Genomic DNA, 26,891 nt, shown 5'->3' with positions numbered 1-26,891 from the left:
GTATATATATATAAAATAATCATTAAGCTACAAATGTCGTTAAATATCCAATTCGCGCTACTTCGGGAATATCACCGAAGAGGTATTATAAGTGATAAATGGATTGGTACCGACGTGTCTCAAACACTCGACACAGTAGCCTCCAACGACTCCAGTCGAAGGTTCAAACCACTTAGCCATCAAGAGAGGTATAAGTTAATGCCAAATCTGCCGTACTTGTTTACCTATCTAGAGAGGGAAATTGTACTTAGCGTCGGCCTCAACCCACCTCCACCATGATAGCTAATTGGAACACGTACCTCATCATGAATTTTTTATCACATCACTGTGATATACAATCATTAAGCTGATGCAGAGTCACTAGAGGTCACTGCTGACCTACTGTACTGATCATGTAAGGTTGAACTGTCACCAGGACTGTGTAACCATGCAAAATTTCAAGTCCATCGGACGAAGGGAACAGGTCGAAAATTGAGTTACACGTTTTAACCCAAACAGACAGACACACAGATTCAGAAGTTAACCTAAATAAAAATATGTAATAATTATGTCTCTGTGCTCCTGATTATATTCCAAATCACTCCCATGATGAGGGAAACCACCAAGCCAAGCCCGACGAAACACGACGAGCCTTCAAGAAAGCTCCTTTCTCTTCATCTCAAGCGACCCGTGTAACCCGCTCTGATTGGTCTATTCAAACGTTTCTGAATGCCTATTGGTTAGAGCCAACGAGAGCACTTTTGCCTTCCAAGAACAAGAAGCTACCTTGGTCGCTAAAGACCATTCCGCCATTGAATTCCCAAAGACGACTGATTGAGTGATTGAGTGAGTGACTGAATCCCTTTGGGTGATGTTAACGTCAACTATTAGCATCAAGGCCAATGTTACAGTCTCCCTCAAATGACCCACATATAAAAAACAGAAAGCGTTTCATAATTCTACAGTAAGGGATGGCTCTAACACATTTTCCAATTTACTGTTGATTTTTTTCGAGTTTCCACTACGTATATTTTCTAGGAAACTAGTATCCAGCATTCTAATGCGTAAATATTTAAGAGACAAGCTTGATGGCGCTCACTGCTCTGCGTTGGAACATGGCGCTGCCCGTCATGTCTCCTCTACCCTCCCGATCCCCTACCTACCCCACCCAGACCCGGGGCAGACAAACAGGTTTACAGGAGGAGGGCAGATGTGTCATGTCTTCCCTACCTTCCCGATCCCCTACCTATCCCGTCCCCACCCAGGGAGGACAAACAGGTTTGCAGGAGGAAGGTGGATGTGTCATGTGTCCCATACCCTCCCGATCCCCTATCTATCCCGCCCCACCTGGGGCTGACAAACAGGTTTGCAGGAGGGTGGATGTGTCATGTCTCCCCTACCCTCCCGAGTCCCTAATTACCCCGCCCCCACCTGGGGCGGACAAACAGTTTGCAGGAGGAGGGTGGATGAGGTCATGTCTCCCCTACCCTCCCGATTCCCTACTTACCCCGCCCCCACCTGGGGTGGACAAACAGTTTGCAGGAGGAGGGTGGATGTGTCATGTCTCCCCTACCCTCCCGATTCCCTACTTACCCCGCCCCCACCCGGGGCGGACAAACAGGTTTGCAGGAGGGTGGATGTGTCATGTTTCCCCTACCCTCCCGTTACACTTCTTACCTCGCCCCCACCCGGACTGGACAAACAAGAAAGATCCACTCGGATTTTATTATTATACATAGATAGATAGATATCGACGTTCCAGTTTCTACATCTACTGGTGACACCTAATGGTGATTAGACCGAAGACATTTCTTTGTCCCATGGGAACTGGGAATCTGTTTCGTGACTATATTAGACAGATGAGTGGTTATGATGGGTAAATTTAATACAAATTTAGGGAATGCCAAAACACGTAAGGCCAAGGATGTATTTTGGGGCAGCTTTTCTATGCCTGATTATAAGTCTTGTAACTCCCTTGTCTAAAAGCTAACTTCATGTTAACCTTACTTCTAACAAAGGCTCATGAAACTATCTGAAGTGAATGGCTTTTAGAAATAATTGGAACTTAACTTGCTTGAAATCAATAAGAGGGAGAGGGGTTCTTTAATTGCTGGAGATATTAAAAAAATATTATTACTTTAGGAAATGGACAAAAAATTATCATAATAATATTAAAGTTTAATAATGATAGATGGAAAGAAATAAATAATTTGTGATGATGCAATGTCCTCCTCCTGTACAGACGCAATGGCAATAGATCTGTTATGGGAAATGCCCATCTACATAGCCTGACAGAGAATGACAAGTTATCTGAAATCCAGTTTTCAAGGTTTAAAGGTCGCTAATGATCAACAGAGGCAAGGGACATGTCACTGCCTATTGACTGAACATACAAATATACAAACACTCATCATGATCTGTGGCCCAGGCTTCTCTCCACCCAAGTGAGACCTGGCGAAGCATGTCAATGGCTGCTAATGTCCCAGAAAGTAGCCCTATAAACAAAAATCCTGCTACAGGATAACGAAGGGTAGAAATGTGAATACAGAGTGAAAATGACACAATGGAAATATGTGAATAATGGAAGGGTTGGAATTCAGATGTGTGGGAGTTTAAAGGAGTCGTGTTAAACCGATACTTTCATTCTATACAAAATAGAACGAGTACGTAAAATATTCTGTTGGTCGCAAATGCTATTTTTGCAGCCTCTTAATAATGCAGAGTCTCGTACAAAATACTCAGAAGGGCAAACGAAATGCACACTGATGGATAGCCTTTCAAAATTTCATAGCACCGGCTCAAGTGGTTTCTCTCTCTCTCTCTCTCTCCCTCTCTCTCCCTCTCTCTCTCTCTCTCTCTCTCTCTCTCTCTCTCTCTCTCTCTCAGTCGAGCATTGAGAGCGGAGGCGATTTCCAAAACAGAAAACGAATACGGAAAAGAAAACGGAATAATTTCCCTGGCTTTCAGAGGGGCCGTTGCAAAGACCAAAGCCTCAACCGAGCCCCTGAAAAATGGAACAAAGCTCTTCAAAATGTCGTCAGCGTTTGGGTTTAGAATAACCTCTGAAAACAAGGGTATTCGATGTACCTTGACTGTTGCCAGTTTACATGAATTACATCCTTGGCATAAGCTTCTGTTCATTTTTTTGTAATTTAGTACATCATAAAAAAAGAATGCATGGCTTCGTTCTCAAATTTCTTCTTACAGTGTTCTGGAACATCAAAGCACAAGGCGGCCTGAAGTAACGATGGTGCAAATATCAACACTAATAATGATACCATTTACGACCATACGAATGTGAACTGGATAATGTGACATGAGAACAAAGCAACAGGGGAGAAGAAAGACGATCCAGAGAGAGAGAGAGAGAGAGAGAGAGAGAGAGAGAGAGAGAGAGAGAGAGAGAGAGAGAGAGAGAAATAAGGAATTGGCGTTTGGGAGAGAGGTAAGGGGTTGGCGTTTGAGAGAGAGAGAGAGAGAGAGAGAGAGAGAGAGAGAGAGAGAGAGAGAGAGAGAAGTAAAGGGGCTGGCGTTTGCCCTGTCGCCAAGCCCCCGGCATGCTCACTTATTCAGTGACCAGAGAGGGTGAGATCTCAGGCTCCCTGTGACCACGTTTACTTTAAACTTCCACAGAGGTGGGGCTCGGGTATTAGTCACAGCATATTCTGTCTGTGAGAGGCATTGGTCACAACACTGTCTGTTTGTGAGAGAGGTTGCTTGTCTGACAGGCATTAGTACAGCATTGTTTGTCTGTGAGAGACATTAGTACAGCATTGCTTGTATGACAGGCATTAGTACAGCATTGCCTGTCAGTGAGAGGCATTAGTCACAGCATTGTCTGTGAGAGGCATTAGTCAGAGCACTATCTGTCTGTGAGAGGCATTAGTCAAAGCAATGCAGGTCAGTTAAAGGCATTAGTCACAGCATTATGTCTGTGACAGGTGTTAGTCACAGCACTGTCTGTCTGTAAGAGGCATTAGTACAGCATTGCCTGCCAGACAGGCATTATTCACAGCACTGTCTGTCTGTGGGAGGTATTAAGTCACAGCACTGTCTGTCTGTGGGAGGTATTAGTCGCAGCATTATGTCTGTGAGAGGCAATAGTCACAGCACTGTCTGTCTGTGGGAGGCAGTAGAACAGCATTGTCTGTCTGTGAGTGTTCCTCTATCCAATATATTAGACTGAGACAAATAACAAATAAAATAACATTATTACTAAAACCCTTTATAAACCACGTTATCCTCAGACATCGTCTTGGATCTGCGTATGACTGCAACTGGCACAACTGCTGTGATTGCTGTAACGGTCCCTGCTGGTTGGTTAGAATCAGGTGGTCCGCAACACGCCTCTTATTCCCTTACATGTCTCTGCACCTTTGGGCGAAGGTCCGGCTGGCATATGGCCGTATTACTCAATACTAGGCAAATGGCAATACCATTGATCGGTACTTCTCAGTCTTCTGATCAGCGTATTTGAACAACACAGTCTAATCATTGTTTACAAGAGTGACCACCAATGAAGAAAAAACTCCGCTGGCATATAACAAGCTCAGGTCAAGCGACCCTCTGTGGAAATATATGGGAAAAGTGGTAGAAACTTCATCACAAAAGAATGAAATGCACCTTTAAGCAACAAGTCTGGCTCTCCACCGACGATATCTCTTTTCTGTTTTGTTTATTATATTCTTTTTTCCGTGATTCTCCTTTTGTTGGCAATAATTATAATTTTTTTATTATCATCATTAATGCTTCCAATTTCTCGGCCATTTTCAATAACTGTTCAACCTCCTCCGAGCTCTGATTTTGTGGCAGCACTGGAGTAAATTAACAATACTTTCTGGGCTTTGATATCTCCAAGTGTACAGATACTGAATGTTACAGAAATAGAGTCGTTTCATATTCATAAAGATAAATTGGAAAGTAAGCGAGATGATTGTGGAAGTTAGTATTCAACTGATTCACATTCCAAGATCTAAGGAATACAAGTCATGCAGACTTTGTGTAGCAGGAAATTATACATTCTACATTAGATACAACTCTAGCGTAGGAAGAAATACAGTAGAGCTTCAGAAACTAATTGCCTGAATTAATTCCAGTGACTGCCAAAGCTGAATATTTATGCCGCGGGGGTTGTAAGAGAATTGTTAGGCTTCCTAAAATATAGCAGCTCTCTTTCATACCTCCCACTGAGTGGCCTGTGATTGGTCGGGCTGCTGGCCAATGGAAACCCGTGGTTTTATTTTGTCCTTTTCTTTAGGAATTCTGTTCATTGTCCTGCGCGTGTTAATACTTATCAAATCAAATCATAAACGTCGTTGCTGGTATTTTGGTTTCTAATGATTTCTACGTTGATAATATTCATTACTCTCTCTCTCTCTCTCTCTCTCTCTCTCTCTCTCTCTCTCTCTCTGTATATAGGCTATATTTATATATGTATGTATATATATATACATGTATATAATATATATAAATATATATATATATATATATATATATATATATATATATATACAGTATATATATATATATATATATATATATATATATATATATATATATATATATATATTATAATTTTACAAATACATTTCTGTCTTTATAAACAAGAGTATTACTGTGATCCTTCTACTGATATATATATATATATATATATATATATATATATATATATATATATATATATATATATATATACATACACATATATACATATATGTATACTGTATATATATATATATATATATATATATATATATATATATATATATATATATATATATATATACACAGAATACATTTATATATATATATATATATATATATATATATATATATATATTATATATATATATATATATATATATATATATATATATATATATATATATATAATAATGCAAACACGAATACACACACATACATACACACACACGCACATATAAATATATATACGTATGTCTTTGCTCTCATCACAATAAGATAACACAGCAGGGTAATGACGGAAACCTCCTCCTATGTACAGTCCATAATGAAACTGCGAACTTTTTATTAACCTCCGTTATAAGCGATTTTGATAAACCTAATACGTGAAAATAAAAAAAAATTTGCATATGTACATCAATTCTATTACTCCCCGCATTATTTTCTCAGCAAACGTTGGTTCTAACGTTGTATTTTGCGTTTTGTGTGTCCTTGATATTTGTGCTTGTGGTGATCAGCCGTACCATCGCACTCTCGTGTCAAATAGATCACTGGTGGTAGCGATTTGCATACATAATGTATCAGTGGTTATTGGATGGAGGAAAAAAAAAAGAGAGAGGGGGCTCTTTCGGTGTTTTATATCAGTTTTTGCTAAAAGGGGAAAACTTTTTAGAACAGAAAGGTGGTTTTCTTAAAAGAAAGTTTTCTTAAACATGTTTATTTCTCGGAGTAGATCCATTTTTTCGTAATATTAGCGGAATATAAATATTTTGCAAGAATTATTTTGAAGAGAAATCTTTCGTTTAATTTAATGGATACTGGGAAATAGATCTGTTCGTAAAGTATATTACTGGGATGGAAGAAAACGCTTTTATAAAGTAACTCTACAGATCGCTTCTGTATATTCGATGTCTAACGAGTTACCATATAATTCATGCTATTGGTCAAAAATGTTTATAGATAAAAATCAAATAATAAACCTTTTAGCCTCCTATACAAGCGCTAAAAAGAAGATAATATTTCCGAACCGCCTTCTTACAATATATCCGAGGTCACCGGTAAGAAAATTGTTCCATGAAGGTAACACTGACCATGAGAAGAACATTTTCGCAAGATGTGGCTGCAGAAAAAACTCAAAAACTTTTTGCAGAATGAATATGAAATAAAAAACAAAGCTTTTCATTTCTTCTTCTTTTTACAGAAACGCTTGCGTTTGAGACATTAATGCTTTGCGGGAGAAAAACGTTCTTCTCTTCAATAAATCTGAACGCACTGACTGAACATTTCTGAGGAACGTTTTCTTAAGATACGTATAGTAGTAGAATAAAGGCTGATTCACATTACACCATCACGTCACCGACACATCAAGTCACGTCACCGTCTCATCAGCTGTGCCTTGTATTTACACTATCCATCACAATCCCGTTCAGTTCGTGCCCAACTCCAGCGACTCAGATTTAGCATTAAGAAACTTGCATAAGCACCGTCACGTCACGTCAAAATATTCTTTCCAAGAAAACGTGTCGTGATGTGACGGTGGATGCCGTGTGCTTGACGGTGATGTGAAGTGATGGTATGAACAAGTCCATTTGATTACATGTGAGAAATTCTCACGTACTTTGACGAGACGTGATGTGTTGGTGACGTGATGTAATAATGTGAATCAGACTTTAATCGTTTGCACACCTGTCCCTCCGAAGATATGACGTTTGCCTCGTAAGCCAAGCAAGCATTTATAGTGCAGCAGATAATTGCATATTTCATAAGAATCGTTCAGATAGTGAAACAAGCATGAAATTTTGCACAAGTGCTCTTTAAAGTTCCCTCTATCAGAAAAGGGCGCTGGCCACGCAAAATTTAATATGGCGGCCAAATTCCAAGATGGCGGCCAGTATCGACAGATTTTGGCCAATTTTTCACTAGAATGGCATGTATTTGCTTCTAGCAATATGGTAAAGCTCTTCCATACTATTTCTTGTGAATATTATGTTTCTGTAGCTTCCCAGTACAGTTTACCTTAAATATGGGGCTATATGGTTGCCAAGAAAGGTAGAAACAATAATTATAATGAAAAATAATGCCCGTTCAACAATTATCGCTTTAAGCATGGATCTTGGTTTCTGTGGTTTTAGATCCTAATGAGGCCATCTCTTTCGAATAACTCATCAATTTTGAAGGAAAATTAATAAATGTAAAAGAGTGTATGTCTGCACACAACCAGGCACACTGGTGACATCACTGCTGTGTAACTCAGCATGGGGTTCAGCGCCAGCTAATCCAGCTTTACTAATCCTGTAGTCTTAGACTAGTAGTTGTAGTATAGTTTAGTTTAGTGTCCCAAAATGCTTTCTAACAGCCCCAGACCAGCTATAGTTAGACAGCCGCACCTGAATAGACAGGATGTGCCAGCGGGAGAGCCGAGCCAAGGGTATGGGGCTGTACATGATGGTTCATGTACTTACCCGGATGGTGTACAGATCACACGGGACTTAAATGGCACTGGATGAATGATCGGGCTAGGTGTAGGGAGACCGAACTCAGTTGAATCCCATACAGGAATGTGTGCTTTGTTTAAGGTGGTAAAAGGATAACCCTCGGCCTTAATCAAAAGTGAAATCATGGCAGAATGTGATGCCAATCCAATATTGAGCAGTAGAAAAACAAACTGAGTTTGTGTTGTCTTTTGTCAGAAGGACAAAAGAGGTGAGCACTTGACATCACTCCAAGTCATCATGTCCTAGACCATGATGGGTACACAATGCTGGCAAGGAACATTCCCATGTTCAGTGAAATTAATGAAATGCCACTGATAATGGATCCAGCAAGGCTGATGAAGGTGATGGCATAGAGGCCACTCTCAGGAAAAAATGCAGCAAAATACCATGTGAACTGTCGCTTGTTGTTTAACAACACTAAACTGGACCCAAGAAAGCGACAATCCAATGACCAGACCAGCAACACTGAGACTAGTCGTGCAAAACTGCGCCGAACCAGTCATGACAATGAAGTTTGCATTTTCTGTGAGAAAGTGGCACCTGCATCTGATCTCAGACAGGCTAGTACTAAGGGCCTTGACTTGAAATTGCGTGAATGTGCAGAGATACTTAGTGATGGCAAGCTCCTTGCTGTTGACTGGTGGGGATGTCATTGCACAGGAGTTTAAGTATCACCATGCCTGTCTTTGTGCCCTCTACAACAGAAAAAGGTCCTACCTGAGGAGCCTTGAGAAAGACCAAGGTAGCACTGAGTCAGAATCAGATGTGTATCCACTAGTTCTGTCAGAACTGATGACATACATTGTTGAAAACAACCTTTGTTCAGATGATCCAGTCACATTTCGGCTGGCAGATATTTGCCACCTCTACCAACAACGTCTGGAACAATTAGGTGTAGAGTCACCATGTAAATTCCACGAGACTCAAAGACAAACTTCTGGCAGAAATTCCAGAACTTGAGGCTCATAAATCTGGCAGAGATGTATTACTTGCATTTCAAAAAGGATGTGGGAAAAGCACTTGCTCAATCATCTGATCTTTCAGAGGCAGTTATCATTGCTAAAGCAGCAAATATTCTCAGAAAGTCTATACTTGATCATCAGTCACGGTTTGATGGCACATTTTCTGAGGCTTGTGTACGAAATTTGTGCCTCCTCTCCTGCTCCAGTTTGTAGGGATGGTTGAGCATGGGGCTGACATCAAGTCACAGTTACGATTTGGAGCATCAAAGTCAGACCAGGCCATTGCACAGCTCATGCAGTTCAACTGCTACCCCGATACAAAGAGGGAGCAACAACTCATAGACACTCCAAAGACAGAGAAACACCATTCCCAGTCTACATGGGACTCAGTCTATGCCAAAACCAGGAAGAGAAACCTGGTTGAAATGCTACATCAGTATGGCCTCAGTATCTCTTATGACAGAGTACTGGAGGTCTCTGCACAGTTAGAGATGCCACAGTTAGCAAATATGTGGAGGAGGGTGTGGTCTGTCCCAGTACTGCGAAAAAGGGTTGTTCACCACTGCAGTGATGGACAACATCGACCACAACCCATCTGCAACTACTGCCACTACCTCCTTCCATGGAACTAGCATCTCCATATTTCAGCACCCCACCAAGGAGAACACTGACAGGAAAGACAGCAACTAAAGTTTGCACCTGAGAAAGTGAGGTCGGTGCCTGAATTGCCGGACACATTCACAAACATCTCACCAGCTTCCTTTCAAACAAAGAACCCTGTGCCACCAAACACTGCAATACCAAAGCCACCCACAGATATCTTGGGGCCACAGCTTGCACTGGAGTATCAGTGGCTAGACAAGGTCATAGTCACCCAGGAAATAGATGATGCAGTGAATCTGACGTGGTCAGCTCATCACGCTTCAATGAAGAGAAGCCCAGAATTTGAAGTAACCATAACTTCATTGCTTCCTCTCCTGCGTGATCAGGCTCATTCTGTTGCTACGATCAAACACGTAGCAAAGCAGGCAGTGGCAGTGGCCTGATCAGTATGGCGAAGACAAGTATCTGGTAATGTTTGGTGGTCTGCACATTGAGATGGCAGCAATGACATCTCTTGGTACTCTTCTTCATGGCCTCCACTGTGTTCTCCAAACTGAGTCACTACCCTCTCAGAGTGGAAGAGAGGACCTGAAAGGTCCTGAGAGGGTTTGTCATACTTATGTATGAAAGATCCAGCACTGCTGGCACTGTGGATGAGGCTAGACTTGATATGTTTGCAGAAAACAAAGGGCATATGAGGCCATTCCACCAACCAGGGAGCTCTCCTCCAACACCAAGCGTGCAAGTACCAGGCTGGTTGTGTGTGGGGGCAGGCCACCCAGTGTCAGCCACAGCCAGAGAACCCTGCTGAGTGGGGATGGCAAAAGTCTGGTGAAGCATGGCAAGTCCTCTGGACAACCAACTCGCCCTTAGCCAAGAGTTGCCAACAGCTTACCAAATGTGGATGCAAAGCAGGCTGTCGGGAAAGGTGCAAGTGCCACAAGCTGGGTCTTCCTGCACAGCTCTGTGCACTTGCAAATGTGAAGTCTAGATAAATATTGCCCTCTCTTCAGTAGATAATCTAGCTTGAGCATCCAACGTCATGCTATGCCTACCTTCTTATCCTCCGAATTTTTCAAAGGTGTAGGTTGAGAGACCTATACATAGATTGATTGCGTTTAGTCCGTATTTCTCTTTTCTTTTTATGGTTACAGTCTTAGACACAATGTTGTATGTGACCATACCATTACTATTTCAGTTGAAAATAGCATATTAGTTAAACTGTCTGATCACATGAATATACCATTAAATAAAACAGTTGGTCTATGTCTGCTAGCGCTGTGGATAGAAAAAAACTTTTATGGCAACCATTTTGTACGCCATCTTGGTTACATAATTCATTTAGTAAGGGTTTTCAATAAAATGTGTGGTATGAAACATTTTTATAACCTAAAGTCGAGGTTTAAAAAAACTGGCATATTCCATCCAATAGATGCTCCCAAACCAGTGAATTAACATAGATGGCGGCCATTTTGAAAAAATAGCCGCCATCTTGGATTTTCAGGTACAGCGCCCTTTTCTAAGAGAGCGTAGTCTTAGGAATGTTTGTGCCAAATTTCATGCTTGTTTCACTATCTGAACGATTTTTACAGCAATCTGCTGCACTATTAGCCGAGAAGCTTTGCTTGAAGTCAAGGGAACAGAACCCTTCTTCCGAACCTCGCCCTCCCCTCCTCAAGCACTGGGTTGTCTTCGTTATGCTTGACATACAAGCACTGACGGGCGAGCAATTAATGGCGTCTCTCTCTCTCTCTCTCTCTCTCTCTCTCTCTCTCTCTCTCTCTCTCTCTCTCTCTCTCTCTCCAAAACGAAGACTGAACGTTGACAAGCCTGTGTCTTACTATCTGTGGGGTATAATAGCGCCTGTTCTACACTCTAAAAAAAATAGCAAGTAAAAAATGTTTCTTCGGCGCAATCGAGTTTTCTGTACAGACGCTACAGCGTATAATCAAGGCCACCGAAAATAGATCTATCTTTCGGTGGTCTCGGTATAATGCTGTATGAGCCGAACCCCATGAAACTTTAACCATGGGCCGGTGGTGGCATGTCCTATATCGTTACCAGAAGCACGATAATGGCTAACTTTAACCTTAAATGAAATAAAAACTACTGAGGCTAGAGGGCTGCAATTGGGTATTTTTGATGAATGGAGGGTGGATGATCAACAAGAAAATTTGCTCTAGACTCAGTGGTTTTTAAGATCTGCGGCCGGACAGAAGAAGTGCGGACAGAAAAAGTGCGGATAGAAAAAGTGCGGAATGGAAAGAAATGCGGACAGAAAAAGTGCGGACAGAAAAAAGTGCGGACGGACAGACAAAGCCGGCACAATAGTTTTCTTTTACAGAAAACTAAAAACGGGAAATATATTGTAAAATAAACTAGCTACAATCAATGTAAAACGCATTCAATATCCAGAACACTTTTCCAACATCTCCATTACCATATAAACTTTTCGGATAGATTTTCCACTGAAAACTTTGGATCTAAATGGGAAATAAATAGATAGTTGGTTAACAGTGACCTCACTCTTTCTACCTGCTGGGGTATAAGTTATCCCACCTGGGGCGGAAATATTTTTATTTATGGGGAATATTCGGTGTTCTTGGTGGGATGATCTTGTGTGATAAACAGGTTTCTCTTCGTTCGTCTTGAGAGATACTGTAACCTAAGTTTTCTCGGAATGCTCTGGAAATATCAATACAAGGTTTTTAACATAAACACTGCACCGAAGGGTATTTTACAGGAATTTCATATATCTAATAGAGGAGACTTCCAAAATTCTACATTTATGTAGAATGCCACGAGACAAAGGTTGCCATGTTTGAAAAATCAAACAAATATATATATATATATATATATATATATATATATATATATATATATATATATATATATATATATATAAAATATATATATATATATATATATATATATAATATATATGTATACAAATATATATATAATATATATATGGATATATATATATACATACATATTATATACTTTTCTTCAAGTCAATACCGATTTCTGGTTTGGAATTCCATAACAATATTGATAATACACACCAAGTAGACAGAGTATCACTTGAAGCTTACATTATTTCATTATAAAATGAAGCAGGGTCAGATAAGTTAAGTTAATGTCCTTCGTAGTAGTAAAATCTACGCATTACTGTTTTGTAACTACACACAAAACAAACAAGTAAAAAATGGGCCAAAGTTTCTTCGGCGCAATCGAGTTTTCTGCGAAGCGTATAATCAAGGCCACAGAAAATAGATCTGTCTTTCGGTGGTCTCCGTATAATGCTGCATTAGCCGTGGCCCGTGAAACTTTAACCACGGCCCGGTGGTGGCCTGTCCGATACCGTTGCCAGACGCACGATTATGGTTAACTTTAACCTTAAATAAAAGATACTAAGGGTAGAGGACTGCAACTTGGTATGTCTGATGACTGGAGGTTGGATGATCAACATACCAATTTGCAGCCCTCTAGCCTCAGTAATGTTTAAGATCTGAGGGTGGACAGAAAAAGTGCGGACGGACAGACAAAGTCGGCACAATGGTTTTATCTACAGAATACTAAAACGAATATCTACATTACTATGTGGTAGTGTGTACCTGGCTTCAGAGAGAGAGAGAGAGAGAGAGAGAGAGAGAGAGAGAGAGAGAGAGAGAGAGAGAGAGAGAGGCTTGTAGTAGCGTGATGCAGCCTGGAACACGAAGCTTTACAAGATTAAGCTTTGGCTGACCAACGCCAAGCTCTTTGCTTAACGGCGAATCCCGTTCATGCAAATACAGTGGTGGAAAAAAAAAAAAAAAAGTTTTACGCCGTTGCGACTCCGGAGAAAAAAAAACTGCATTTTCAATCATGGTGGACGATGACTTTTTCTTACAAGTTTTCCTTTTCTCTTATATTTTCCTTCATTTATTCCATTCTTCCTCTTCTCTTTCCTTCTGTTTCATTGCCTTCACACTCACCCCTCAGGGATAACGGTTAAACTATCAAGATCCTTCCCTTGTTCATCTTTCTATAATTAAATTTTCTCTTGATTATGCCATTCCTTCCCATCGTCTTCCATTTATCATTCCTCTTTATTTCTCCACCCCTTCCTTCTGTAACTCGCCCAGTTCGATCACCGTACCTACAACGCTACACTGCTTCTAAATACAGAGGAAAAAGCGAAGGCACTGGGAAAATAGGGCTTGATGTATGTCAAATGAAACCTGGGGAAAATAATCCTTCGATTTGTATTTTCACATTTCGGCTTCTGTTATTGGTGTTAATTGGATTTGCAGTCTATGTGGGGCCAATTAAATGCGCTTGTTTGATATTCTTTTAACAGCCCGTATCGATGAGGCCTTTTGATTCTCGACTCCTATCGCAAGGGTGAGATAACCATCTCTCTCTCTCTCTCTCTCTCTCTCCTAAAAACCCCTATTTAATCGTGTCTGCGACTTAGTCGCTCCTGTACATAGTGCGTCCCCAGATTGAACATTTTCCGTTCTCTCCTTATCAAGATTTCCCTGTACACCCACGCAACCCTCTCTCTCTCTCTCTCTCTCTCTCTCTCTCTCTCTCTCTCTCTCTCTCTTCAGCCCACACAGTTTTGTAAAAGTTATATTGTTTTTTCTTTATGTTCATCATTATCCGGAAAACCGAAAAATCTGTTGTAAGTCTGCTCGGGGAGATAATCTCTACGATCTCGAGAAAGAAGTAAAATATTTCATAACTATTCATCAGTAAGGCTTTTACTTTCTATATAAAGTGAAGATTACATAAAAATGTTATCACGTCGTCTATGTTTCTCTCATAATATCATCTTAGCAAGGCTATTTCCTATGTACATCTTCCTTTTTACGTCTCATTATCGTCAAAGCTCTGGACGATCAAAGGACTGAGCCGCTGGTTGAACTACCACTTAGACGCTCAAGACGAATAGTTGGTTATCTGCGGAGAACGATGGTGTTACCTGAACTACGAAATTGGCTATTTTCTAAATTTATGACAAATAAAATTTTCACAAAAGAGTATATTAATGACTGCTTTTGAGTCGCCAGTAACTAAAGCAAGATGTGTAAATTATCAATTTAAAGGGATTATGCTTAAGTAAAGAAATGCCTATGTATACTCTAACCAAATTGTAAATATTGTAATTGTAAATAATGTAAGTTTAATCCTTTCAACAAAAAGCAAAAAAACAAACGAAATTACGATAGATTTTCTTCAGTTAACTGCACGTTTTAAACTGTTGTTTATCTTTTAATAATTGTCACTTCCAAGATCGGGTAGTTTCCAATCAGATTGAGAAGGAGAATCGATCAGGTTCTCGAAAGCTCTCTTCCGTATGTACATGTCTAAAATATATAATTACATCTGCACCACTGTGGATTTCTTCGCCATTATCGCCAATGTTAACGAGACCTGACCTCCGGTGACCAAATCGACAACTGCTGACGGGGCAACGCAGCAAGTTTGAAATTTATGGGAAAGATTCGAAAACGAACAGTGGCAATGGCCTCAGTAATGCGTTAGACTTTTTTGTTTCTACCTTTTAGCCAGTGGTGCCACCTAACGGCCAGTATTAATCACTTTTATGTGGAAATATGGCCGAAGAAGCCCATCACTTATGTTTAGCAGGGGAAGTCACCGCTTATGTGTTGCAATATATCTGGCGAAATTGCGTGGAAAAGGGACAAGGCGTGTGTGTGTGTTCTTGCAGTCACTTTAATAAGTCGCGAACAGGATGGACGGACAACTACTTTGGAAAATAGTTGATGCTTATTTCCTCACAACTTATTGACGTATTATCCACTAGTATTTGTCTGTTAGACTAATGGGCACAGCAAATAAGTGGGCTGTTACTTCTATGTCCCGCAGAATGACCCAAATTTATATACAAATGTCATCGCCCAATAGTAATTCTCTCAAATTATTTTCTTCCTTTCAATTTACTCCCTTTTCTATATTTACTGACGTTGCTATGCCCTATTATCTTTGTAGCTCCCATTCACTTCTTTTATGTTATTATTAACCGTAATTAAGACCAGACAAAAAGTGGAAAGTAAATGAAAAAGTACATTTTGTTCCCCTTCCTGTAAAGGTCTACCAGAGAGAGAGATCTACAGTTCTGCTTTAATGTGAAACAGGCTGTATTTTAGTCGGATTTTGTTCAGTGTTAATTTGCGTTACTTTCAGGCACTGCAAACACCAATCGCATTACCTTTTTTGCTTCCCATATCGATATGGTCAAACCGGTGACATTAAAAGCACTCAGCAAAAATCCTTTCAAAAGCTGATCCCATACTTTTTCTCGCCCATTAATTTGTTCTTTAATATTACTGTTGACATTATCCGAGCAAATATGGCTTTCATAACGATGATTGAGATTGTTTATTCTCATGTAAGGTTGCTGAGCCTATGAAATTATATTTTTATGAGAAAAACATTGTTTGTTAAGAAAGTAGTTGTTTGAAGGAGATAGATGTCTATTTTTTTTAACATGACGACATAAATACATGCCCTCATGAGTATAATTACATACAGACACAAGCAAATATATAATTTATATATATATACTGAATATATATACATACATACATACATACATACAATATATATATATATATGTATATATATATATTATATATAGATATCTATATCTATTATATATAGATATCTATATCTATCTATATATATATGTGTGTACATATATGTGTGTGTGTGTGTGTGTATGTGTGTATATTATCATTGGGACAGAAATCCAAGAATAGAGATATACCAAAATAAAGCCCAATGCCTGTTGACTCTGGTGTTCCCAATTTCCTCGTATGGTTCAGTGACGTAATGAGAAGTGGAGAACCGTCTCTTAGAAAAAGCAGGTATAAAAAGAAACAACATACAAATAAAAATCCATTAACAAGGCACAGTGAATCATGTCGACAGGGCATGGATGAGAGCCCAGGACCTGAAAGACCTTGATGAGGAACGCCCGGCCTTGAAAGACCTGGACCAGCCGGGAATTCACGCTGGAAGTCCACAAGAATGATGAGGGCGGAAAGGAGAAACTCACTTCAAGTCTAATACCATGAGAACGTGTGTGTTTGGGTGGATGGGAGGGTGGGGTGGTAGAGTTGGACCACTAAGTAAACAAGTAAAAAATGCGCTGAAGTTTCTTCGGCGCAATCAAGTTTTCTGTACAGCATATAATGCTGTATGAATCTCTCAGCCGCGGTCCATGAAAATTTCACCCACGGCCCGGTGGTGGCCTGTATTGCTGGCACCTATAGCGGTGCCAGAAGCACGATCATGCCTAATCTACTCTTAAATGAAATTTTACAAAAATACTGATGCTAGAGAGCTGCAATTTGGTATGTTTGATGGCTGGAAGGTTGATGATCAACATAGTAATTTGCAACCCTCTAGCCTCAATAGTTTTTAAGATCTGAGGGCGGACAAAAAAAGTACGGACGGACAGATAAATAGCCATCTCAACAGTTTTCTTTAACAGAAAACTGAAACGCTACAGATGACGATGCTGTCGATATGATAGTAAAAACATTTGATCTGATTCATGAAAGTCTGGTCTAATGACCTACCTGCCACTGAAATCATTTGGTTATTCCGTACCAATTATAATGATATGGTACCGATAATCCGATGTAAGTTGGTGTTATTTCACATAAACCTAAGTTCAGTTTTATTTCACTTAAACCTCAGTTAATGTTATTTCACATACCGTAAACCTAAGTTGAGTATTATTTCACTGAAGCCTCAGTTAAGTGTTGTTTCACGTAAACTTCAGTTTGTGTTATTTCACATAAACCTAAGTTAAGTATTATTTCGCTTTAACCTCAGTTAAGTGTTATTTCACTTAAACATCAGTTTGAGTTATTTCACATAAACCTAATTTAGGTTTCATTTCACCTAAATCTCAGTTAATGTCATTTAACTTTAACCTCAGTTTGAGTAGTTTCACATAAACCTAAGTTAAGTTCTTTTTCACTTAATCCTCAGTTAGTGTTACTTCACATAAACCTTAGTTGAGTGTAATTTCACTTAAACCTAAGTTAAGTTTAATTTCACTTAAATCTCAGTTAATGTTATTTAACATAAACCTCAGATAAGTATCATTTCACTTGAACCTCAGTTAAGTGTTATTTCACTTAAACCTCAGTTTGAGCAATTTCACATAAACCTTACTAAGTTCTATTTTACTTACGCCTCAGTTAGTGTTATTTCACATAAACCTAACTCGATTGTAATTTCACTTAAACCTATCGTATGCCAATTGTCAAGAAATACCAGCCTATGCCACTAGATAACATAAACGTAATGGTTGATGCCATTATGAATCAAGATATGTTACTATTTTCTAAAAAAAAAAAAAAATATTACAGCATATCTCAAGATTTTATGGATAACATGTCTCTACATGGCGAACCATATCATTTTATATACAAGAAAAATCTGTATTTTCAGGTCATATTTGGTATAAACTTATTTTCGTCTTTGAATTCACGCAATTTTTTCTCTTCCTTTTCAGATGCCTGAGATTACGCATACAGCCTATATTCAAGAGACATATTTAGCTATATACTGGCTAGCCATGTCTAATTCCATGTACAACCCCATGATATACTGTTGGCTCAACAATAGGTAAGTGCATCGTTGTCACAACAGCTAAGCAGGCTAATTATAACCATGCAATTGTGGTCATAGCAGAGACAGGCTATCCATAACCATTTAACAGTTGTCACACCAGATAGACAGGATATTCATAACCATACTAATTGTTGCCACAACAGAGATACAGGTAATTCATTTGCCATCTAATTGTTGTCACAACAGCGAGGCACCCTATTCATAACCATCTAACTGTTGTCATAACTGCAATGCAGCTATTCATAATCAATTAAATGTTGTCACAGCAGACAGACAGGCTATTCATAACCATTAATTGTTGTCACAAGAGACAGACTATTCATAACAATTTTAGTTGTCACAACAGAGGCAGGCTATTCATAACCATTTCATTGTTGTCAAACATTGAGACAGGCTATTCATAAAGCGATCTTTAGACGTTCTTTTGCCAATAGTAACTAGTGTGTGTGTATGATATATATATATATATATATATATATATATATATATATATATATATATATATATATACTATATATATATATATATATATATATATATATCCTCTTTATATATATATATGTATTATTAATCCTAGTTTAGCAGACCAAGCTGATTATTATTATTATTATTATTAGCCTTGGGATTATTATTATTATTATTATGAAAATTATTATTAGCTTAAAAATAGTTTGGAACACACAATCCACAATAAAGCTAAACCATCATCCATAACTCTAACTATGGGCTAAGCCCGAAGGATTAGGATGGAGTTGCATTGACAAGTCTTGTGAGAAGAAGTTTCTGTCAGCAGGGGCTCCATATAAGGATTTCTTTTTATCTCTAGTTCTATGCATAAGAATGAACGAAAATGAAAATGAAATGTTTTAGAGGTGCATTTATGCATAGATATATAAACTTGGCATGCGCATATTCATACTGGAACATACATACATAATACATATAATAAATACATTTAAACTCAGTATATATAAATTTAAGATGATGTACTAACTCACAACTCGTAAATTCACTCAAGACCAAGCGAACAATATAAAAATCAGTTTTGATTCATATAAACCGTCGGAGTTGCATTTATATATATTACTATGGCACCCGAAATATATATATATGTGTGTGTGTTTCGTTTGTCAGAGAAAAGAGAGAGAGAGAGAGCCACTCGGTCCGAGATTTACATATATATTTTATCTCTAGTTCATATACATATATATATGATTAAAAAGCCATCAATAATATAATTGATAAATTGCTTATTTTTATTACGAGTGCATTTATATAGAACTGAATCATGATTTTCTTATTAGGCATTTATGCATAGATATATAAACTTGAAAAGGATATCAGTTTCCCCGTATCATGGGCCAACAGAGTATCTTCTTAATATGTCGTTCAGGCGTACGGTGCTCACACACAGGTGGTTCACACACACACATCAGGTGCCTATGTATATATACAAATGCCACTTCGACAACCTGTGCCGGGATAGATGAGAAGAAACTATATATAACCTCGAGAAACTATGAAATTTAATTTTATGGAATGACAGACTAGCCTGTCTGTAAGTCCTCCTGCGTACAGGCTATTGCCATCTAACTATAAATATCAAGCCCCCTCCAAGACCACAGCTGCTACTTCTATAAAACAATATAAAATATCCAGGTTTTGATGGCTGTTTTAGATTGGGAGGGGCTATACAAATCAAGTAGTCATGGGTGGTTAAAATCATTTTAATATATATGGCAATATAAAGACAGGCCTAGTCTGTATTCCATATTTATTTCTCAGATATACTGTGTCTTCCTCATCTCTATATATATATATATGTGTCGCAGAAACAACAGGCACCGTCGTTCTCTGCCCGCGAACCACCTGTGTGTGTGTGTGTGTGTGTGTGTGTGTGTGTGTATACAGAGAAAGACTGAGATCGATGAGAGAGAGATAAGAGAGAGAGAGAGAGAGAGGATACGGGAGTGTATATACATTTTTATATATAAAATATACAATTTATCAGTATACATTGAACATCATTATTTACATATAATATAGTGATGTACAATATATATATATATATATATATATATATATATATATATATATATATATATAAAATCGCGTTATATGAATATTCAATTGTGCGGTTTTTCTTAAAACCAATTTTCTTACATACTCTCCGTGTATTGTTATTTATAACAACATACTACGTCACTACAAGCACAGAAAATTACGCGGGAAAACTAATTACACTATACTTTTAATTACGACAGATATTACAGGTAGACTGCTCTCACTTTCCTCTGAAGAAACCAGGAAAACATCCCATGAAGAATAACACAAAAGATGCAACAGACTTTAGTGATTCTTTTCAAATATTGCTGTTTTGGTTACTTATTTCTATTATTATCGTAATAATATTATCAATACTACTACTACTACTGATGCTATTATTATTATTGTTGGATTGGAAATTAGATGATACAATTTAGGGCAAAGGACAAGCGCTGAGACCTATGAAGTCATTCACCGCCGAAAATTATGTCCAGACAATTGTAGGGAGAGGGTGGGGAGTAATAGGAAAGAAAGAGAATATGACCGGAGGTGTAGGAAAAGGAACGAAAGGGGTTGCAGCTAGGGGTCGAAGGGACTCTGCATAGACCTTTAAGTAATGCCTACAGTGCACCTTGTGAGGTGCTCTGATGGCACTACCCCTCCCCCTACGGGATTGTTATTATTGTTGTTATTTTGTAAATATTATTATCCAACTGGCCAACTCATCCTTTCCAGTGCTCTTTCCTCCTTCCAGTAGGTTGTTAAGGAAACCAGAGAATAAAACATCAAACAGAATTCTTAATCCCCGTAGGGAGGTTAGTGCCGTCAGTGCACCTCATGCGGTGCACTGTAGGCATTACTTAAGGTTCTTTGCAGCGTGCCTTCTGCCCCTAGCTGCAGCTCCCTTCGTTCCTTTCACCGTACCTCCTTTCATATTCTCTTTCTTCCATCTGACTTTCCACCCTCTCCTAACAATTGATTCATGGTGCAACTGCGAGGTTTTCCTCCTGTTACACCTTTCAGACCTTTTACTGTCAATTTCCGTCTCGGCGCTGAATGGCCTCATAGGTCATTCAGCCTTTGGCCTAAATTCTACATTCAATTCAATTCAATTCAATTCAGAATTCCGAAAAAAAAAATTTTTTTTACTGTAACTGTGAAGCCTTTTCCTCCTCTCTGTTGAGGTTACAGCATTCACATCAAAGGGCGTCTTAGCTTTTGAAGCCCTTTGAGAATTTCGTTCTCTATGTCCAGTTTTTTTTTTCATCTTTCTTTTCTGTATTCAGTTTTCGCTATGACTATTTACTGAATATTACAGATAGTTACGTTATTAGTGAGACATTCCTTTAGTACCTGACTGCAGCATCTGGAAAAACAATACCAAAATAAATGTTTCATTTTAATATAGTCATTGTACATGCTGACGATATCTAGATACTAACCATGTTAGTGTCAAAATTCATATTCTGTTCTCTCCTAACAAATCAAGATACTAAGGAACAACTGAAATTAACTGATAAAACACAGGGCCACATCTGAACACTATGCATGAATTGTGGATGATATATTTTGCACAGCTTCGATGCCTTTTTCCAGAATAACTGAAACAGTGCTCTGACCTAATTAAAAACTCTCTCTCTCTCTCTCTCTCTCTCTCTCTCCTCTCTCTCTCTCTCTCTCTCTCTCTCTCTCTCTCTCTCCATATTACATGAAACAAATTTCCCCTTACAAAATATGCATAGAAGTAAATTAAGTACCAAAACCAAGCAAATCTCTCTCTTACAACATAGTTTAGGAGCTTCTGATATGATTATTTTAAGCAGAGAAACTCTCTCTCTCTCTCTCTCTCTCTCTCTCTCTCTCTCTCTCTCTCTCTCTCTCTCTCTCTCTCTCTCTCCTTGCAAGACCTCATTAGACCTGAATTACAAAATACGGATATGAAAATTATACGCTAAAAACACACGATCTCTCTCTCTCTCTCTCTCTCTCTATCTCTCTCAACATTCAAGATCTTCATCTTCACATGAATGTATCTGCCCATTCCCAGTCATAATCTGACGATAAATGTACTCTGTGCGAAGACAGAGATCACACAACACCCTCAGTATGTAGAAGAAAAAGAAATGAGAGAAATGGTCACAATTCATGCTTCTTTAACTCCGAAGTCGCCTCTGCCTACCACAGCCTTGCCTGCTTGCCTTCTTGCCTGCTTGTTGCGTCAGCAGGTGGTGGCAGCAGTGGGGTGAGGGTGGCGCGGGGGGATGTGGATGCACCACCAGTGAGAGAGGAGGGGGCGGGGGGGGAGATGGAGGGAGGGGAGGAGAGTCGTACAATATTTCATGGGATTCGTGATATCCGTCTAACCAGCGGCCTGTGTCCTCATCAATGAGGCAGAGCAAAAGAGAAATAGAACGCTCAATACCGCAGGGGGGGCCGCTGAATTACACACCCTTTCCATCATCACTATGTAAATTCCCCCCGGATGATGACAAGTGGCCGTCTCCAGCTGTCGGCGTCCAACAGATATGTCGCCGTTACGGTTTTATTCGGTTTGCATGCGCGGCCGACGGCCTCTCTGCATCCAGGAGTGTTCGGCGCGGCTTCCACATGCAAATGCGCGCACGAACATTTGTATGCTGTTATTGCGTGCTTGCGCGCTCTCTCTCTCTCTCTCCGTGATTCATGATTAAATTTCAGCTACAAAATATGAATGGGTAAATTGAGCTGCAAAACAAACATATACTCTCTCTTATGCGACAGGAATTAAACTATAAAGTATGAATAGTTTAGGTAAAGAAGCTCTCTCTCTCTCTCTCTCTCTCTCTCTCTCTCTCTCTCTCTCTGCTTTCTGTCTATTTAAGTGTACCTAAACCGTCAAAAATTATGGCGACTCAAGGGAAGTTACACACCATGGTAGAAGTTCAGACCAATGTGTGCAAGGGACGACCAAAGAAAGATACTGGTCCCAGACTGGATGACGTTAAATCTCAAGGTTATCTTCATATAAAATCTTCATATAACACAAACTACACCCAATAATGAATACTATATGGAATACTCATTAACAAACTGCGTTTATATATATATATATATATATATATATATATATATATATATATATATATATATATATGTGTGTGTGTATATATATATATATATATATATATAATGTACATGTTATAAAATAAATAAATATATATATATATATATATATATTTTTATTTATTTATTTATATATATTTTGTGTATTTATTTATAAGAGAGAGAGAGAGGAGAGAGGGGAGAATCTTCATCCTTTATAGAATCATTACCAAAAAGAACCTCCCGCAAAAATTATCATCATCAATTATTATCACCCAGGAACAGCAGCAGCATTCGCGTGAATGGTTTGAGCTTAACAAGCAGAAAGTTCCTTTTGAGCTGAAAGTGCCTTTCGAGCCGAAAGTTCCTTGTTTACGAGCCTTTTCTTCCGAGAGATAAGAGGTCTTCCTGACGTCATTTGCTTGGGAGAAAACGAAACGAGGCACGGAAAATAAAAGAACAAACCGCAAGGGAAGAAAATTATCTCTCAGCCTTTTGTTCACAGCTGATGAATGAGACAGGGAGAGAGATGTAAGTATTTTGCTGCCACTTTTATATATATATTTCTTTTTTTACTCTATTTCCGACTTTTCATTTACTGTATACTCCTCGTAGTTAGAAGCTTTTCCCTTAGTTGTGTATTATACATGTTATTATTATTATTATTATTATTATTATTATTGTTGATCACAACGAGCTAAACTTATCACTTGACCACTACTTTCTTCATTTCAAAAACCTATTTTTCATTTTCATTTTTATATCAGTATACACTGCATTTCGAATTCGACTGAGTGAACTTTCCTGGCATAGTCTTACTGAGTTTCCCAGTGCGTAGCGAGCGAATTCACACACACACATATGCATACATACATATTTATATTCGTGTGTGTGTATGTATTAAACTGCTTCCTTTTATGTTGTTTCTGATGGATAAACTCGATTGATATCTATAATTTAAAACATCGTGTGCATATATGGTGTAATAAATGATGATCACTTGCAAATGAGCTTGAACATTACATACACATACACATACACACACATTATATATACACATATACACACACACATACACATATATATATATATATATATATATATATATATATATATATATATATATATATATATATATATATATATAATATATATATAATAAATATATATTACATATACATATATATATATAGAATATATTTTATGTATACATACACAAATTACATTATTGTACCTTATAACAGTGATCTGTTGAAATGAACTTGAAAATTATATATACATATATATATATATATATATATATATATATATATATATATATATATATATATATATATATATATAAACCAACTTAAACATAAATAATATACTTATATATATATTGTATATATATATATATATATATATATATATATATATATATATATATATATATATATATATATATATATATATATAAATGTGCTTAGCACGCAGCCCCAAAAAGCGGTGGGTGGCCGCAGATTTATGGGGCTCATTAGCCCCTTCACGTCCTCTGGAGAAGCTAATCCGTTCCAGCGTGGTGCCGCAATCGAAAATTATATGGTGGCGATCCCGTGCTCCCCGAGCGATGGACATTTGGATATTTATAGCGGGGGTCACGTTATATCATTAATGGACGGGAATTTTCACCCGTTTCCTGTTAACTCATGAACATTTATCAACTCCGATTCGGCGTCGACAGCTAACAAATGGTTTTCTGTGTTTTTCGTTTCGGCAAGGGCTGTTATTATTATTATTATTATTATTATTATTATTATTATTATTATTATTATTATTATTATTATTGGAGAAGCAAATCCACGTTATGTACATGTACAAATATTTAAAGATAAATCAGTAAACTGATTTATCTTTAAATATATGTACATATACATAACTGTGGATTTGCTCCTTCATTTTAAGACTCATGCTACTATGAGTTTTTTTTAATTATTATTATTATTCGTTCCTCTAATGGATGTTTCAGAGGGTTGGCTAATTGTGGATAAGCATCACCCTTGCGGTGTATATACACGATTGATATTTTTCTTCTTTTTTTTTAGTTTTTGTTTTCAAAAGTTTATTATACTTGAAGGTGAGATTTACTGAATCAATTTTCTTCACTCGCCAATCTTTTTTCTCTCTATTTTCTCGTTTTTCTTCCTCTCTTACCTGTCCCTTAGATTTTTCTGTTATTTTCATTTCTTTTAATCTTTACTTTTCTGTTAAATTTCCCTTTTCTTCCTTTCTCGTTCTTCTTTTCTGCTGTTCCTTGGTTGCTGAAGATATTGCCTACCAATTTGGTCATTTATCAGTTCGCAGGATTCCCCCCCCTCTCTCTCTCTCTCTCTCTCTCTCTCTCCATTCTAGTATTTCATCTTCTATTTCCTGCAGAAATGATAAAGAGGATGAATTATTTCTGTTCACACCAGTTTCTTCTATGTACAGAAAGGCAACCCGGAAATATTTAAAACTACGATATTTCCTTTTCCCGTTTAATTCTCTGGAGTCTACTTTTTTTTAATAAGGCTTCACTGATGGAACATCAATTAGTAAGCAAAAACGTTGATGCTCTTTAAATATCACGTGAGGTGATTTTGTTGCTGGAAATACTATTACAACTCTTACTGGGCCAAATGCGGGAGCAAAATTTAATGGATATTCAAAACTTGTCTGACTGTTATAAATAGGCATTTTCTTCTATCAAGATTTCAGTTTTGTCAGTCCATGGATATCATTTTAGTGACTTAGACGACATTAATCGATGACCAGATTTGTTGAAAAGTAGCCTGCAGAATGAAATCGACCTGTCAGTCTCTACTACTGGCACGGGGGACCGGTTCAGTCCTATCCATTTTAAACCAAACTACCAGCAGCAGATCGCTGAACAGAAGATCTGCTTTACTGCCCTGTAAAATTCAGCGACTGCCAAAAGGGATCACACCACTTCAGAGGAAAAACTTGTCTGACTCATTATTCCTAAAGGTGACGTCACACAAGCACGTTTTGTGGATCGTCTACTGCAAGTCAGAACAGCTTGAAAGAAGAGTTCAGTGTGTGTTTTTTTTATACTGGTGGGCAAATTGTAGCTCAGCGGGGTTTTTCAGAAGGTGTCACAAGAGCGCGATCAGGCGCTACTTCGGTCTTCCCAGAAATGTCTGCTCCTTTGGTGTGTGTGTGTGTGTGTGTGTGTGTGTGTGTGTGTGTGTGTGTCTGTGTATGTGTTACTAAACGACACTGCCTTAGCGTGGCCAAAGATGGGCAAATAACAAGATTTTTACTCTTGTTTCACCTGCAATCTTACGTAAGGAGATCTACATTTTTTTAGACGTGTTCTTGTTAA

General features: G+C 38.2%; 2 protein-coding genes across 4 annotated transcripts in view; one reads left to right on the top strand and one right to left on the bottom strand.

Annotated features, from left to right (window-relative positions):
- LOC136851336 (Fanconi anemia core complex-associated protein 24-like) overlaps nt 1-26,891 on the bottom strand; it is a 746,385-nt gene that overhangs the window by 673,296 nt on the left and 46,198 nt on the right. The gene's annotated exons all lie outside the window — the stretch shown is intronic.
- LOC136851334 (tachykinin-like peptides receptor 99D) overlaps nt 1-26,891 on the top strand; it is a 417,815-nt gene that overhangs the window by 365,442 nt on the left and 25,482 nt on the right. For both annotated transcript variants that reach the window (XM_067125371.1, XM_067125372.1), the window contains exon 5: nt 18,282-18,394. In XM_067125371.1, coding sequence (XP_066981472.1) covers nt 18,282-18,394 — 113 coding nt within the window. The remainder of the gene's footprint in view (nt 1-18,281; nt 18,395-26,891) is intronic.

The sequence above is a fragment of the Macrobrachium rosenbergii genome, chromosome 23 (genome assembly GCF_040412425.1).
Source record: "Macrobrachium rosenbergii isolate ZJJX-2024 chromosome 23, ASM4041242v1, whole genome shotgun sequence".
In the NCBI taxonomy this organism is placed as follows: Eukaryota; Metazoa; Arthropoda; class Malacostraca; order Decapoda; family Palaemonidae; genus Macrobrachium; species Macrobrachium rosenbergii.
Note: the sequence above shows the minus strand (reverse complement) of the source record. Positions and strands in the feature narration are given on the sequence as shown.